At 36.0% G+C, this 16,634-nt stretch overlaps 2 protein-coding genes and 1 long non-coding RNA gene across 4 annotated transcripts; 1 reads left to right on the top strand and 2 right to left on the bottom strand.

The window, feature by feature from the left end:
- Positions 1-2,576: 2,576 nt before the first annotated feature.
- Positions 2,577-3,220, top strand: LOC110874360. The gene is made up of 2 exons (XR_002555876.2): positions 2,577-2,848; positions 2,931-3,220. It is a non-coding gene; the product is annotated as an uncharacterized LOC110874360 (long non-coding RNA).
- A 1,114-nt stretch (positions 3,221-4,334) lies between these two features.
- Positions 4,335-4,870, bottom strand: LOC110877750 (histone H3.2). The gene has a single exon (XM_022125947.2). The coding sequence runs from the start codon at positions 4,843-4,845 to the stop codon at positions 4,435-4,437; it is 411 nt and encodes a 136-aa protein (XP_021981639.1). The 5' UTR covers positions 4,846-4,870; the 3' UTR covers positions 4,335-4,434.
- A 3,494-nt stretch (positions 4,871-8,364) lies between these two features.
- LOC110877749 (aspartyl protease family protein At5g10770) lies at positions 8,365-14,891 on the bottom strand. 2 transcript variants are annotated; one of them, XM_022125945.2, is made up of 2 exons: positions 14,606-14,891; positions 8,365-9,822 (listed from the first exon to the last, which is right to left on the bottom strand). In XM_022125945.2, exons 1-2 carry the CDS (start codon positions 14,781-14,783, stop codon positions 8,564-8,566), a joined length of 1,437 nt encoding a protein of 478 aa, XP_021981637.1. In that variant the 5' UTR covers positions 14,784-14,891; the 3' UTR covers positions 8,365-8,563. The 2 variants fall into 2 exon arrangements, with proteins under 2 accessions (XP_021981637.1, XP_021981638.1); XM_022125946.2 differs by having other exon boundaries at positions 8,365-9,819.
- Between the last annotated feature and the right edge of the window lie 1,743 nt (positions 14,892-16,634).

Below are 16,634 nucleotides of genomic sequence, written 5' to 3'. Positions count from 1 at the left end.
ATCACTTCGTAGTACAAGTAAGTAATAAAGTGTTGTAATGAATTAAATATGATGTTTGAGGTCAAATATGTGTTAAGGTCTTTCGTCGTAAATGATGGGTTTAAGGTTGACCAAAATGCCCATGATGGGTATTTTGGGGTAAACGAACTTAAAAGTGGTTTAGAAGCAAGTTATTGGATTAGAGTAATGTTTTGGACAGGCATGGAAGTGGGGATGATGGTTTGGTCAGTCATAGACCAATTAATGCGCGAATACCCTTAACGGGTCAAATAGTTAGAAAATAGTTAAGTCGAATGTATGTAAGTTAAGGATTTCCGTAATCCGGAGGTAAGATTTTATGTTCATATGATAGAATGTGAATTTACAAGCATGTAGGAAGAAACGGGAGGTCAAACGGGTAAACGGTTCAAAAGTTACGTGCGTTTTAGTGCGTACGGACGACGAAACGAACCTGCAGAAAACTGCAAAAACTAGAGGGCGTCGCCGACGGGTAGGGGGCCCAAAGGTGGGATCCTAAAGAATATGTAGTAATATGGTACCCAAAGGTGGGATCCTAAAGAATATGTAGTAATATGGTACCCAAAGGTGGGATCCTAAAGAATATGTAGTAATATGGTACCCAAAGGTGGGATCCTAAAGAATATGTAGTAATATGGTACCCAAAGGTGGGATCCTAAAGAATATGTAGTAATATGGTACCCAAAGGTGGGATCCTAAAGAATATGTAGTAATATGGTACCCAAAGGTGGGATCCTAAAGAATATGTAGTAATATGGTACCCAAAGGTGGGATCCTAAAGAATATGTAGTAATATGGTACCCAAAGGTGGGATCCTAAAGAATATGTAGTAATATGGTACCCAAAGGTGGGATCCTAAAGAATATGTAGTAATATGGTACCCAAAGGTGGGATCCTAAAGAATATGTAGTAATATGGTACCCAAAGGTGGGATCCTAAAGAATATGTAGTAATATGGTACCCAAAGGTGGGATCCTAAAGAATATGTAGTAATATGGTACCTAAATGTGGGATTCTAAGTTAAGAATTTCCTTAAGTAGATACGTATGAAGGTATGTATGTATGTATGTGTGAATATAAGTGGTATGTATGAATGAATGTATGTATGTATGTATGTAGGTGTGTATGTAGGTAGTATGTGTATGTGTATATATATATCCAAGTGAGTATGTACGAAAGTGTGTGCACGTATGTAGGGTTGTGAGAAGGCATGTAATAGGTATGTATGTAGACATGTATGCATGTATGTATGTAGGTATGCACGTATGTAGGAACGTACGTATGAATGTAGGTACGTAGGTTTGTAAGCAGTTATGTGTGAACGGATGCACATATGTAAGTATGTATGAAAGTATATACGCATGTATTCAATGAAATTGAGTATTGACGATAATAATAGTGTGCCTTGTGAACGAAGTGTAACGCAGGTACAATGAGAAAGTCTCACCACGGAATGTACGATCAAATGGAAAGCTGGGATGTAAAGAATTAACGGAACAAAAAGTAAACGTGAATAAATCTTGTATGTTTATAATGCGTACTAATGTTATGAATTTAATGTGGTGAGCGCAGGTAGTACGAGTCATGAGGATCATCAAGGAACAGAGATCGAGGATCGAGTCACTAGTGAGATTGTACGGGAACGTTGATGTATATAATGTAGTAAACATAAGCTATGTTTCTACTTAGTAAATAAGTCGATTGATGGATTTATGTGAAAGAGTTATGTTAAAGTTAATTTTTAAATAAGTTAAGGTGTTTATAATGAAAGAAAGTTTATGGCTTGAACTTCCGCTGCGACTTTTAGTCAAATACGTATCAGGGTCTTACAAGTGGCCACTGTCTCGTACGCCAGTTGTCGAATGGCCGCAGTACACTTTTGTAACGTTGTAAACCCTTCATAATTTCGAGCATCAGGACGTTGCGTGAAAAACGGGTCTAGCCCCGCCAAATCATTGGCAATCCTTGTGAATAAGCGGCGACTCATTCGGAACCTGCGTCTAAAAATGTCGGCGTTGTAAAGTGGCTCATCCGAAAAATAATCGTTCACCAATTTGTCGTGCGCTCCTGTCGTATATAATATATAAGTACGAGTTAAAAAAAATAAGGACAATGAAATTTTGTAATGAAAACCTTGGCGGTCTCTGTTAATGCGTATTCGTCTGGTAATAACATTTTCAGACGAAAATTCTTCCTCTTCCTCTTCCTCTTCGATTAAAATCTGTCCCGCCCGTAGTACAGCGTTTGCGAAAAACATCTCCTCTTCGTCATCCGAAGACGAGGGCCACCAAGGATTAGAAGCCATTGTGGGTAAAAAGATATTTTTTTTATAAAAGTAGGGAGAAATTGGTATAAAAGTGAGAGGGTTTTGGGTTGAAAGTGGGGAAATAATATTGAAAGTGGGTGAATTTATAGAAAAAAATGAAATTTTTTTTTAATAAAAAGAGCCGTTCAACGGCTATTTTTTTGAAAGGTGGAGCGGCACACCCGGCGGTGGGTGGCCGTTTGTGACGGAAGCCGGGCCAGGGGGCGGTGTGGGGGTCCGACGCCGGGCCAAGCCGGCCCCCATACCTTCCAGTCTTATGGGGGTTGATTTCAGATGTTATGTTGAAATTGTCTTTGAGAACCCATCCGATATTGTTCTCAGTTATCACATTGAAGGCTACCACTTCTTCATTGTCGGGTCAGTACATGTTATTGTGTTTTTAAGTAGCAGATAATCAATTGTTTGATTTAGTTTAATATGATTTTATTTATGTAATACATAATGGATGGCGGACAATGGACTCAAGCTAGCAGGAACGGTTACAACCTTTGAGACGGTGTTTTGGTACTCAACTCATATTACTTACATTTTTAATTTGTAATTTTTGTATGTCACCATTCGTCTCATAACGATAACGATTCTATAGGCCGCGGTTGAAAAAGATCTTACAGCTGAAGAACCCAATGAACAAAAGAAGCACAGGCTTGCCGAAATCGGAATGTCAATGCTCGAGAATCCTGAAGGCAATATTAAACACTTAAAACAAATGCTGCAAATCTGCAAAAATGAAGATCGTTACATATTAGATATTGGTCTAAAGTCTTTACTAGCTATTTTCAAGGATATCATCCCTAGGTATATATTATATTAATATTTAATCATGTAAATACTATTTTCATACATTTATGTTATTTAACTGAATATTGTTTGTTGTTACGAGAACAATACCACGATATATAGTTTTGACATCTATCTTCTTTTCTTGAATTTACTGTTTTCAAGGATATCATCCCTGGGTATATTAATATGAATTTAAATAAGAAATTTAGATATTGAAGGTTATATAAACTTGATGTCAATCAAAAGATGAAAACCATGACCTTTCGTTGATCTATTAAAGGTTCGCTGGTATGTAACAGGTTTTTGGAGAGCGAAATGATCACTCTGTTTGGTTTTGGGTTTGTACCGGTTAGGGTCGTGTATTGTCTGTTTGGGACCTGTTTCAACCCTTAGACGTGAAGCCTAAGTTTGGAAAGGCCTAGAACAAAAATGATAATCTACATGGGCTTCAATGCCGGTAGATATTATATGTTTGTGTTAAGCCACCCGCGAAACTCGCAGGATCTTAGGCTAGTTAGTTTTTTAAAAACAAATAAAAGATATACGTTGTGATTTCTAAATACATTTTTTTACTATTATAGTTATTATATAATTTTATTTATACAACTATTATATATTAAAAATGTACATTACATACATATAAATTTTATCATAAATTAATAATAACTTTATTATACTTATACACTTACTTGTATATACTTCACAAGATACAAAATATAAATGGTATTATCAAATGCATATACTAAAAGAAAATTTATTTTTTCACATTATGAACATACTAAAATAAATCAACAATAAACAAGTGTTAATGGAAAATAAAATTATAAATTAAAAAAATCAGGTATATAGTTCAGGTAAACAGCCAAACAGGTATGTGATTTCGGGTAATCAGGTCGGGTATCACCAAATCCCATACCCGTGAAAATTTTTAAAACTAATCTCATACCCGGCCCAATACCCGTCAAGTATTAGGTATACCCGTCCCATTTGTGTTGGATTTCGGGTATACCCATCGGGCTCGGATATTTTTCCCATCCCTACTCAACAAAACAAAAGTCCAACCCATTTTGACCCATATCTATTTTAATCCATTCTCATTTCTCACCAAAACAAATCTCACTCTTATCTGACTCGTTCAAAAACTAAAATTCAAATCATACATTTTTGTAAACTGTAAGCAAAGAATGAATTTGTAGATAGACAAAAGTGCAAAACCAACGGTAATGAGATTGAACATTGAACGTGACCCTTTTCATTAAATGAACCATTCAAAAAATACAGTTGACCATCAGCAACAACAACAAAAAAACCTAAGCCCTCTCACCTCTAATCCTCCTAGCCAACTGCATATCTTTTGGCATAATTGTAACTCTCTTAGCATGGATCGCACACAAATTCGTATCCTCAAACAACCCTACCAGATACGCCTCAGACGCCTCCTGAAGCGCAGCAACCGCACTGCTCTGAAACCTCAAATCGGTCTTAAAATCCTGTGCGATTTCTCTCACCAGACGTTGAAACGGAAGCTTCCGGATCAACAGCTCAGTGCTCTTCTGGTACTTCCTGATCTCTCTCAACGCAACGGTTCCTGGCCGGAATCTGTGCGGCTTCTTCACTCCTCCGGTCGCCGGAGCTGATTTTCTGGCAGCTTTTGTCGCCAGTTGTTTCCTCGGAGCTTTTCCGCCGGTTGATTTGCGGGCGGTTTGCTTTGTTCGCGCCATTTTTTTGATGGGTTAGATTCATTGATGTTTGAATTGTTTAGAAGAAGAAGGTGTTTGTGTATATATATATTTTTTTTTTGGGGGGGGGGGGGGGTTGGGGTGTGTGGATGTTACGTGCTCTAGTTAGTCATATGCATAATTAATATTTTACTAGTTATGTTATTTATTTTTGTTGAGTCAAATTATGGTCCTAGTTTTATGCATTATTTTAAGAAGTTATGGGTTAGTAGAATAGTGGGTTGTTTTCCTTTCATTATCATTTTTTTATTTAAGTTGAGTTTGTACTTTCTATGAAGATATGAATGAAAAATGATAAATTGAATCTCTTCCAAAAGTCTATCAATTCTCTCTAGCTTTTATCTTTTTTCTTTGGATCAATTGGTTAACGATTAGGTTCGTAACAATTGGTATCAGAGCCGCCGTGATCCCCCTTTGGACCTATGGCTGCTCAAACTCTATCCAAACACGAGTTGTTCGATCGAATCGAGTCAAGTATTGCTCGGATGATTGATATTCTCAAAAATCGACCTCGGTTCCCTACCCTTGCTCCAAAACCCATTCCTATAGCCACACCACCACCACCCATTTATGCCACTAAGCCACTGGTTTCGGTTATCACACCACCACCATCTGCCGCTACCCCACCATTCATCCCTTCAACCATGCCAAGACCAACACCCTCTTTAGGAAAAGTTTCCCCTCCATTTTCACGCACTAACTCGAAGTCATTTGTCTACCGGAATGCCCTCACTGGTTTCATACTCAAGCTTACTCCGTGTGAACGCTGCATTTGGAGCTCGCCGGTGAATCAAGGGGTAGGGGTCAAAGACACGAATTTGGAACACAGTTGGAAGCCACCGTGGTGCTTTGCTGCGACTAGTCCGTATGCTGCTGGAAAAACAGAATGGCGGCCGCCTTGGGAAGCGAAATGGTGGTTCGTTTGTGTTTACCCCGATTTTCGCCTTGAGGACAAGCCGAGTTCGAGTGGGGTGGATTGTTACGTGCTCTAGTTAGTCATATGCATAATTAATATTTTACTAGTTATGTTATTTATTTTTGTTGAGTCAAATTATGGTCCTAGTTTTATGCATTATTTTAGGAAGTTATGGGTTAGTAGAATAGTGGGTTGTTTTCCTTTCATTATCATTTTTTTATTTAAGTTGAGTTTGTACTTTCTATGAAGATATGAATGAAAAATGATAAATTGAATCTCTTCCAAAAGTCTATCAATTCTCTCTAGCTTCTATCTTTTTTCTTTGGATCAATTGGTTAACGATTAGGTTCGTAACAGTGGAGGAATGGGGATGAACCAGTGGGAGTGAGTGTGGACCGTTGGATTGTGGAATTGAAAAGTGACGGCCAGGATTGTTTCTTAAAACGTGATGAGGATTATGATCCGTGTGATTTCAAGTTTTCTATTGTCTTTTGCGCCAGTTTAAAGTTATTTAAAAAATAACAATAAATACATGTTTTAACACGCTAGTTTAAAGTTATTTAAAAATAATAATAATAATAAATGTTTTAACAAAAACAAACATGATATTTTTGTTTATTCACAGAATGTAAAGTTGCAATGGAAGTTTGGCGTAAGATTCGGACGTGGTGTCGGCTCCCGCCAATCTTCATTTTTGACGTTCGGGATTTATTATGCTTATTCAAAGACGACGCTGGAGGTAAGCAAGGTAAAAGAATGGTCCAAGGAATTGTTATTGTAGCACTATAGGGTATTTGGTTAGCCCGTAACGAGAAGATTTTCAACCAAAGGGAGGTAAAGGTAATGGACGTAATCCACCAAATAAAGTTGAGAACGTTTTTTTGGTACAAAAAATAGGTTTGACAGAAATAGTTTGGAATGGAGTGATTGGTGTGTAAACCCGAGGTACATGATGTAATTGGTTGGCTACCGTCCGTGTTTTACGGACTAGTTGTCTTTTTAATGAAGTTGAATGTTAAAAAAAAAACATGATATTTTTGTAACAACAAATTTCTTTACAACTAAGAAATAACAAACAATTCGTAGATACATGTTGTGAACGATTTCTTCTTAAACACGTAATCTACTTAATTGTTACAAATGAATCTGCAAAGGAAGAACAATTAGGGATTTAGGTTTATGTATGACTGAATAACAACAAGTTGTTACTTGTGTAGGCGACAATATAATTTATAATATATTCTTCATTGTTTAGCCAACTATTTCAATATAAATTCATTACATGACTCTAATTTTTTAAATAAAAATGAACATCAAGATTGATTGACTTCTCTTATGGGTGTACCCTTTATGGTGATGACAAGTAGTAAGTTCTTTGAAAGCTCTTAGCAATTGCGACCCAACAATTCCCTTCAAAATGACCCTACTTATCTTTCACATATATGTTTTTATATATAATCAAAACTTGTATGCTTAACCTTGTACTATTGTCACTAATTGCTATTGGATGACTAGAAACATACATAACCCACCTTCATATGATTTGGAGACTTGGAGTAACACAATAATGGGCATCATTGGTTTATATAAGTAGGTTGTCCTTTTAAACTTCTATCTTGGGATCTTAAGTCATCCGGGTCAAATTTCTTTTTTGTTACCTTATTCATCCATGGATTTTGGTGGCACTCCTCTTTGACATTTTGTTAACTAACTCTCACCTTTAGACTTTGGTAAATGAATCCGCAATGTTGTGTTTGAATTTACGTAGCCAATAGTGATAACTTGAGTTAATAACACTTGTCGTATCATATTTTATCAACAGGTAAACCCAAAATGTACAACATTCGGGACGGCTATTCGAATATGGACTGGTTATATGATTAGTTTTAAAAATTCAAGCGCGTATAGAGGGATATTATATTAGCTAGCCACTGTACAAGACTTGTCAGATCACCATCCATTTGTTTTTTCGTAAACTTTTTTTTTATTATATAAGTTAAAAAATAAAAATGAAGTACATATCAAAGTAATATTGATAAATTAAAGAATATTATCTGTACCACAGTAAGATTGCTTTTCTAGCCACATACAGAAATCCTTTTTCTATGGATGAATGAATACCTTACACGTTAAAGATTGGTTTTTGTTCTCTAGTTTCTTTGCAAACTTTTAATGCGGACAACTAATATAGTAAAGTGGTGGAAAATTTGTATCGGGAAAGCTACCAAATTAGTCTGATAAGAGTATGGTCCCGCGCACGACCTGATTGGTCGGCGCAGGATTTGATACCATACCCCTTCAGCTGTTAAAAATTTGATTTTCTTACGCACAATATTACAATGTATGTTTCAAATTAGGCTTGATATGTGGGCTAGGTCCGGTTGGGGTCTGGCCCATTGGGCTCAAATGTCAAGCCCAATCCGTGACAAAAGTTGGTGACTTGGGATCGTTTGTTGGTACTATTCAAATGAAAATTATATAACACAAAATGAGTATTCTAGGTCTCATATGAAACCATACATTTGTGCTTAAATGAAACAATAAGGATATGGTGTCAGAATTTTCAACACCGCCTTCCTTCCCTGTGGACAAAATAGATTTGTCATCATGCATTGAATTTGAAAGCAATCAATTTACATTTAGTTGCAAAAATTCAAACATCAAACAATGGTAATCAACAAAACCTGCCTCTATACCTTATTCCAACAATCCTTTTCTCTAATTTAATTCTTCTTATTATAAGTTTATAACAATGTATCACACTGCAATTGTGTCCATTGGTGTTCAGGCGCATCCGCCTTGCGCAAATCCTACCCTTCCGCCAGCGACGTCATACACAACAGCTAGCGATTTTTGTTGAACATTACCGAATATACCAATATCTGAATCATCCCCATTTGGAGCAAAAGCTAAACACACTTGACTAACACCATTTGCATATAGAATCCCTTGTGGTGCAATCTCCACAAGTGTATTCCCACCCCAAAGTACACTTATCTTTGGTATTTCAACTGTTTGATAATTAGTTAGATCATAGCAAGTATCAAGTATAGATAATGATCTAGTTAACGGGTACTTCTTCATTTGCGCTTTAAACGCCTTACTTAGAGCCGAGTAGGCTGTAGGGGGGAGCCTCGTGATCACGGTTCCCGAGTCAATGATAATACCCGAAGTCTGAAACACTGTAGGACTTATTGGTAGTTTAGTTCCACCAACGGTTATAGCCGTAAGAGTAAGACCGTAGAAAGAACGTGAGCTGCCCGAGAGTCGTGTGTACTTAACTTTACGGCCAACTCCACTACTTCCAAAAGTTAGGTAACCGGTAGAGCTTGAGCGTGAGGGGAGACAATAAGAGAAAACTTTCCTGTACTTGTTAGCGGTTTGTGACACGATAGATAGCCTGTCGCGACCGAGTCCTAGTAGCCCAGCAGCACCACCAAAGAGTCCTTGGTTGTTTTGACCACACCCAAAAAAGAAACCATTAACTACATCTTTTGAAGTCAATGTCAGTTTTTCTTTTCCAAAGAATCCAACTGAGAAAGACTGGTCACCATACTGAATACCATACACGCATGTTGATGCGCTGCAACCGGGGTCGTTTCCGGTGGCGGAGGTGAGCTCAGAACACTGGGTTGCCGTGCACGAAATGTTGGAATAGGTGGTGGACTTAGAGGGTGCAAATATGGGCTCTTTTTGATCATAACATGATCTAGCACAAGGTTCACACTGGGTCCAGGTTAGGTCGCTCCCCGTGTCGAAAATGAGTGAGAGTTGTTTGGCCGGGGTGCCTAATCCGACGGTTACAATGTAGTTACCGGATCCGATTGTGCTACCGGATTTCGCAGGGATAGTGGCCTTGGAGCCCAGTATGTCTTTTTTTCCTGTCTTGGTGGCTAACCTAGCCCTGATTGAGTCAACTCTTGATTGGTCATTGGTCAAGATTTCTTCCACTGTCAAAGATTTGACCGTGTCTTCATTGAGCGTAGAGCATGGTCCGTGTTTGTGAACCACTTCCAGTGATCCCCTTGATCTCTTGTTACCTACTTCATACAATTAAATCTTAGTTTTGATTAATATATATAAAATGTATTATTAAAAAGTATACATCCTAATTTGTTCTTCAAAATATTTATTGTAATTATTATTATTAATAAAGATAGAATAAAGCGACAAGAAAATGTTTACACTTGACACATTTCATATGTTACGTGACAAATATGACCTTAAACCCATGACCCTGAATCCTAAAAGGTTCAGCACATGTGTAAGTTAAGCAACAAAAAAACATGGTGGCTAGAATAGTAGAATTTAATAATTCAAGCATCCGTTTGAGTACCAGTTTTAGCTTAAGTTATGGTGTAATTTTACTTAGAAAGTTATATCTGACCTAACGAGTTCTAGTTTAAATTACTATACGTGTATCATTAAAATGTACGTAGGGGTTTCCATCATGTCAGGTTGGTGCGTTGATGGGTTTCGGCTTTGCACGACCCATATTTTTTATTTGTTAAAAAATATCAATCCTAACCCGTACACACTTAAAATCATGTAACCCATATTTTTATTGGGTTGGTGGCTGTGAAAAATGAGTTAACAGGTCAAAACGGGTTAGTGGGTTTGCATGTTTAATTAAATACGTTGGCAGGTCAATCTGCTTAATTAAATAGATTAAACAGCTCAACCGGAACGTGACCCTTTTAAATAAACAGGTCAATCCGAACAATAACTGTTCATAACCTACTTATTTTCGTGGCTTGTCGAAAATTGCAAACATGTTTACATGATTCTACTGTTATGATGTCGATTCATAGGCTAAAACCGATCTACTTAGATTCCAAACAAAACAAAACTAACCAAACAAATGAAAAAAGGAAGGCCCCTTTCCATGTGAATCGTTAATAAAACTAACATACAAAACAAAAAAGCATTTTTGTCGTACTTTACTGGTGACAATATATTATTGTCCACGCGTTTATGATATTTTATGTCATAAATTCTTACATATATAAATTTTATTTGTTGTAGGCTTTGTTAAATCAACTATTTAACGACAACCCCACATAGTACGTTATCATTCAAAATATTTTTTTCATGTTTAAAGTGAGTGATGCTTTATAGTTAAAAATTTGGGACGGTAGATGAATTATTGTGAAAATCTTATCATTGGAACTTAAATCTTAACTAGTATTAAGCACCCCACATTGCGGTGGGGTGTAAAGAGTAGCGGAACTAGCCTAAAAGGTTAGGAGTATCCTAATTTTTTTTTTAGGATCAGTGGTATCCTTTATATAACAAAAACGGAGTTGAGGGGTATTTTTACACTACGGAAATGGAGTTAAAGGGTATTTTTACACTACGGAGACGGAGTTGAGGGGTAGCCCATGCTACCCCTATTTACACTCTAAGTCCGCCACTAGGTGTAAAACCGTGAGAAATAGCTACAATGCCACACCACCGACAACGACCACCAACACTGAAGTTACGGCGTGTTAATGTGAAGAAATTAGACCGAAACGCAAAGTATGGAAGTAATAACTAAGTCAATTTAGAACCCGCGCATTGCGACGAACTTGTCAAACAGGAAAAAATAGACGACGTAAAAACGTTGAACCACACACGCACGTTGCGTCGTGTTAAGTCGCAAAATTTAGAAGAAAACGTAAAAACGTTAAACCATATACGCACGTTGCGCCGTGTGAACTCTCAAAATTTCGAGCGAAACATAAACAAAAAATTTTCAAAACATGAAAAGTAGAAGGCCAAAGTTGAAAGTAAAAAAAAATGTGAGGTTAAATTTGCAAAAGATGAATAATGTTGGATTAAAAGTAAAAAAAAAAAAGAAACCAAATACTTTTTAATTAAAAGTATAATATTAAATTTATTTTGAAAATCCTCTAAGCCTCTAGTACAACTCCTTTATACAAAGACTCCTAATTGTAAGAAGTGTAACAAGGATTTATAGAGTGACAAGTGTTACCTCACCAAAAAGCCCCCAAAAAACCTAACCCCCACCCCAACCCCACCCCCAAAAATCGAAAAAAATCAATATATAAGGGGATGCGGAGTGGTTTCGGTAAACCACATTTACCGATTCGGTAAAGTGTGGCCACCCCACCGCCAACATATATTTTGCCGAGTTGGTTGGATAAATCGGTGATGGAACACCGATTCGGCAAGAGGGAGAAGGAGAGAGAGGGAGGGTATTGTGGGTGGGGTCCATTCCTATCTCAACCAATCACACCTTTTTTTTTTTTTTTTTTAAAAATAGTTTACCACTTCACCAAGTGTTTAAACCATTGCCAACATTTTTCACCAAAGTTTAAACACTTTTGCCTAATTGACATGGCGCGCTCTCATTGGTCGGTTTTTTGGTTTGCCACTTTAAAGTGTTTAACCACTCCTTATCCCCTAAATACATAGTAATACTATATGTTTATTTTAGTATTAAAAAAATAGTCACAGAGAAAAATAACTTTAATTTTTGTGATATAATTTACTTAAAAAATAACAAATTATACAAAATCTGTTTGATTTGGCAGTGATTTTGTGTAACCTCTCTCTTTTTTTGGCTCTATGTATTTGCTAAGCGCACATTACAATTGTTTGATCTTGCATTAAAGAATTCTGTGTGATTTGAAAACCACCAAAATATCTTACCAGTTTTAGAGGCATACTTTATTTTAGTCATTATATATTTCGGAATAATGTGTGTGTGAATGTATGAATTGAAAAGTGAAAACCCCACCATTCAAATTGGTTTCTGCGAAGCTTCTCTTTTAATCATTCCCATCATTTTGTTTGAAAGAAATTGCAATAATATTCTTTTTGTTTTTTATTTTAGATGTTTAATTCCTAACTAATGTAGTGAACATTTTTTTCTAGTTGATAAGATATTGGTTGTAAATAAAAAAAATATTTTTTATAAGAAGTGTGAGAAGACATAGAAATTGACATTTGACATCATGTTTTGGACTTAAACATGATTTTTGAGTTGTTTTGGCAAGAAAAATACCAAACATAATAATCTAAAATACAATGCAACATATTATGGGCGTGAAATTTCAAACACACTGCTTAACACTTAAAACACACTACTCAACGTTCTTGGCATGGTGTTTTATGTTTTAAGCCTAAAATTCATTGCATTGTGTCTTAAATTGTTATGTTTGGTGTTTTTCTTGACAAAACAACCCAAAACATTATACCTAAGTGCAAATCATGATGCCTACATGTCAATTCTTATGTCTTCTTACTCTTTTTACGAAAAATGTCATTTTTACAAGATACTAAGACGATAATAATATATCTATACTATCTTATTAAACAAATTGGATGGGCATAAAAATATAAAAATAAAAATGACGATCATAATAATGGTGATTAATGAAAGTGTGTGGGCAAAGAATGCTGATGATCCAATAACATCCTAGTGGTAGTTGCTTAATTACCTATCTAGGGGTCCATTTAATTTCTTTTCCTTTATTTCTTGCAAAACAGCACATTGAAAAAGACTAATAACATTTTCTAGAAGCATAAAGTTTATTCCATCAATAGTTTTGGAAAAAGTAAATTACCTAGTTATAGGTTTTAAAAATAATTCAAGATCGCTCTGTAATTTTTTTTTAATTCTTTTACGACCCATGGTAATTAAAACATGGTTTTGTTTTGTTTGCGCTATAAGATAAAAGAGAAAGAGGATAAAATGTGGAGTTTCCATGGTGGTTAGGTGTAATTTATGTGATCATTCGGTAATTGTTTTTGTTAAGAAAAGCAATACTTTTATTTTAATTCTTTTATTATTATTATTTAATGATTTTAAAATCGTTTCATTCGAATCACCAGAGCAAATTACATAAGAATAGCAGGTAGACGAGCAAACATTCGTTAAACTAAATAAAAAATCATCAAGAAAATTATACCTCAACGTTTCATAAACTTAACAGGTTTTCATATTTCCCAATAACTGAAACAGTCACCTTATAAGAAAAAAGCTTACGTAATATTTTTTATTCAAACAATTAAAATTACAAACTAAAATATTTAAGGTATTGTTCGTTTCATAGAACGAAATGAATCTGGATAGAATTGGAATGTACATTCTGTTACTTATGTTGTTTGTTTCAACAAAAGAAGAAACTGGAACTGAACAATAACGTAAGAAACGAAATCTAAATTCCAATTCCATTCAAGTTTCATTCCATTATGTGAAACAAATACGCACTTACGCAAATTCCAATTCCAATTTTATTACATTAAACGACACAAACGCTAACCTAGAAGTCTCTCATCAGAATATCTTATACAAATAATGCGACAATCACTTTAGTCGGAAATTAACACTAGTCGCTATGTGGTCACAAAACAAGATTACCCATGTTGATTTTTACGACCACACTTTCGGCTGAAAAGCCTTTTGCAACCGATTTGTGACAGTAAAAGATGCCAAGAGTGGCCAAATTTTCAAGTAGGATATTGGAGAAGATTCAAACAAACTATGTACTCATCTTAGTTGCTTACATACATACATTCATACATATATATAGATATATAGGGTAGGGATCCTAAGAGAAATTCATCCTATTTAAGAAACTTGAGAAACATTCTGGACAACAAATTTACCTAAGCTTTTTCGTAATATACACATATGTATATAGTCAATTTTAAAGTATACATATGTTTATATTACGAAAAGCTTATGGATAATGTGCGGTCTTCTCTAGTTTCTCAATTAGCCTAGTGCTTCTCACAAGATCCTATCCCTATATATATATATATAGAGAGAGAGAGAGAGAGAGAGAGGATATAATTGAAAAAGAAGAAACGAACCTAGAGCAGATGGATTACAAACAGATGATGGCAAAAGAGAGGTTAGTTGGAGTGTATGATAATGGTGTGCTTCTTCCCCTTCACTGGTGTTGAAAGCAAATTCTTGTGTTGCAGTAATGAAAACAAAGAAAAGAGAGCAACAAGAAAGAAGTAGGATGAGAGAGTAGGATGAAGCCATTTCTCCTCAATAATATGCTTCTAAGACTCTCTCGCTCACCTTTATTTATAGTGATTAATTACTACGTCATATTTTCAAACTTCCAACCTCTTTTAGTTAAGATTTAAATCTACTATAGACTTTATAAATCATATCAAAATTAAATAATGAAAATAAGCAAAGACGGAACTATGTTGGGTACATCAAGGACGGATAATTAAAACTACTTAACATTAATACATCGATTTTAAGAGTAAGTATCAAAATAAAATAAAGTAAACTTAAAAAATAAGCGTGAATAACATGGAGATGTGCCTAATTCATAGTGGTGCACCTTTAAGCGAAGAAAATTCGGTTCTCTTTCAGCCATCCACATCACATCCACTAGGATAATTTATCATTTCGATATTTATATACTTTATAATATAACTCAAATATGTCGATAATTACCTACGAAACACGGTTACTTTAAAAAATAAAATTGTAAAATAGGATAATGCTTCGGTAATCACCAACGGAACATCAATTATGCTAGTGGTTAAATCGACAGTTATCAATATGGATTATCGATGGCCAAGTTTGAGAGAACCATGCAACTTCGTAGTTTTTGGAGGAAACAGTGTGTCGATGGATAATCTATCTTTAATTCGTCTCTATACACTACAAGAAAAGCAATAATACCGACGACGAATGTGGCCGCTAAAGGTGCTGTTTGACGCCGCTCTTGCGCCGTCGCTAAATATTGGACGCTATTGAGCAAAAATGTCGTCGCTATTAAACCTGTCGCTGCTAATGCTTTTGCCAGAGAATTGCCGGAAAGCTCGCCGTTGACGGAACCTGCAAATTCTCAAAAACTCAAACAAAGCATTTTACATGTAATTTTCGGTCAAATCTCATAACAAAGCATAAAAGGAAATTGCCGGAAAGCTTGTCGTTGTATTTTTATTCAAATTTCATACTATACATCCACAAACTCACAAAGCATTTTACATAATACTCAAACAATACAATACACAATTTACACATAAAACTAAAAAACTCGCTAGAAGGTGCTCCGGTGACGAAGAGGATGCTCCGGTGACAGTGTGCTCCGGTGACGAAGAAGGTGCTCCGGTGACGAAGAAGGGTGCTCCGGTGACAGTGGTGGTTGACGAAGAAGGTGCTCTTGTGACGGATTATTGTCGTTATCTGTGACGGCCGGGAAGAAGCTCTAATGACAAAGATGTACAGATGAGCATGATTTGTGTTTGTTTTGAAGAGAAGAAGATGAAATTGTATTTCAAGTGTGTTTGTTTGAAGGGGAGAACAACAACCACTAGATCATGTTTCAATCAAGGGCCAAGATTGTTCTTTTGTTTAAGCACACCGATCGAATTATTACCGGCGACACCAATAGCGGCGACGCTAGGCAATAGCGACGACTGGTAATGTCATCGTCGCTATTGCCTGCCGTCGCGACTATTGGTGTCGCCGGTATTACTCGCTTTTCTTGTACTGATATTTGGACTTCTGATTTTTTGCTGGATTCCGCTAAGGCTTTCTAGTTGTTAGTGGGTGTGCACCTGCCGTCGAAGGTTGCTAATCTTTCGCTATTTTTTAGCATATGCTTTTAAATTCCCTCTGAGGCTTTTGAATCGTTGGACGATGTGTGCCCATCATCGAAGGATTTTCCCTTAGTACTACATCAGTATTAATAAGTTTATTACTAATTCGATGATAAATTGTTTAATAAGAATGAAGAGAATAATCTATGGGTTGAAGAATGAGTATGAAGCTTTGTGGCCGTTATCCAGAGATGGCCGACCTAACCATCTATGGTAAAATTGAAAAACTTGTTAGCCCATCAAGAAGCCTTGGCGAAGCATACAACTA

The sequence above is a fragment of the Helianthus annuus genome, chromosome 9 (genome assembly GCF_002127325.2).
Source record: "Helianthus annuus cultivar XRQ/B chromosome 9, HanXRQr2.0-SUNRISE, whole genome shotgun sequence".
Classification (NCBI taxonomy): domain Eukaryota; kingdom Viridiplantae; phylum Streptophyta; class Magnoliopsida; order Asterales; family Asteraceae; genus Helianthus; species Helianthus annuus.
Note: the sequence above shows the minus strand (reverse complement) of the source record. Positions and strands in the feature narration are given on the sequence as shown.

Bases quoted from the DNA above. Each gene is read 5' to 3' on its own strand.
- LOC110877750 (XM_022125947.2), bottom strand. From the start codon at position 4,845: ATGGCGCGAACAAAGCAAACCGCCCGCAAATCAACCGGCGGAAAAGCT.
- LOC110877749 (XM_022125945.2), bottom strand. From the start codon at position 14,783: ATGGCTTCATCCTACTCTCTCATCCTACTTCTTTCTTGTTGCTCTCTT. The intron at 9,823-14,605 runs GTTCGTTTCTTC...AATTGTATGAAG, and splicing joins TTGTAATCCATCTGCTCTAG to TAGGTAACAAGAGATCAAGG.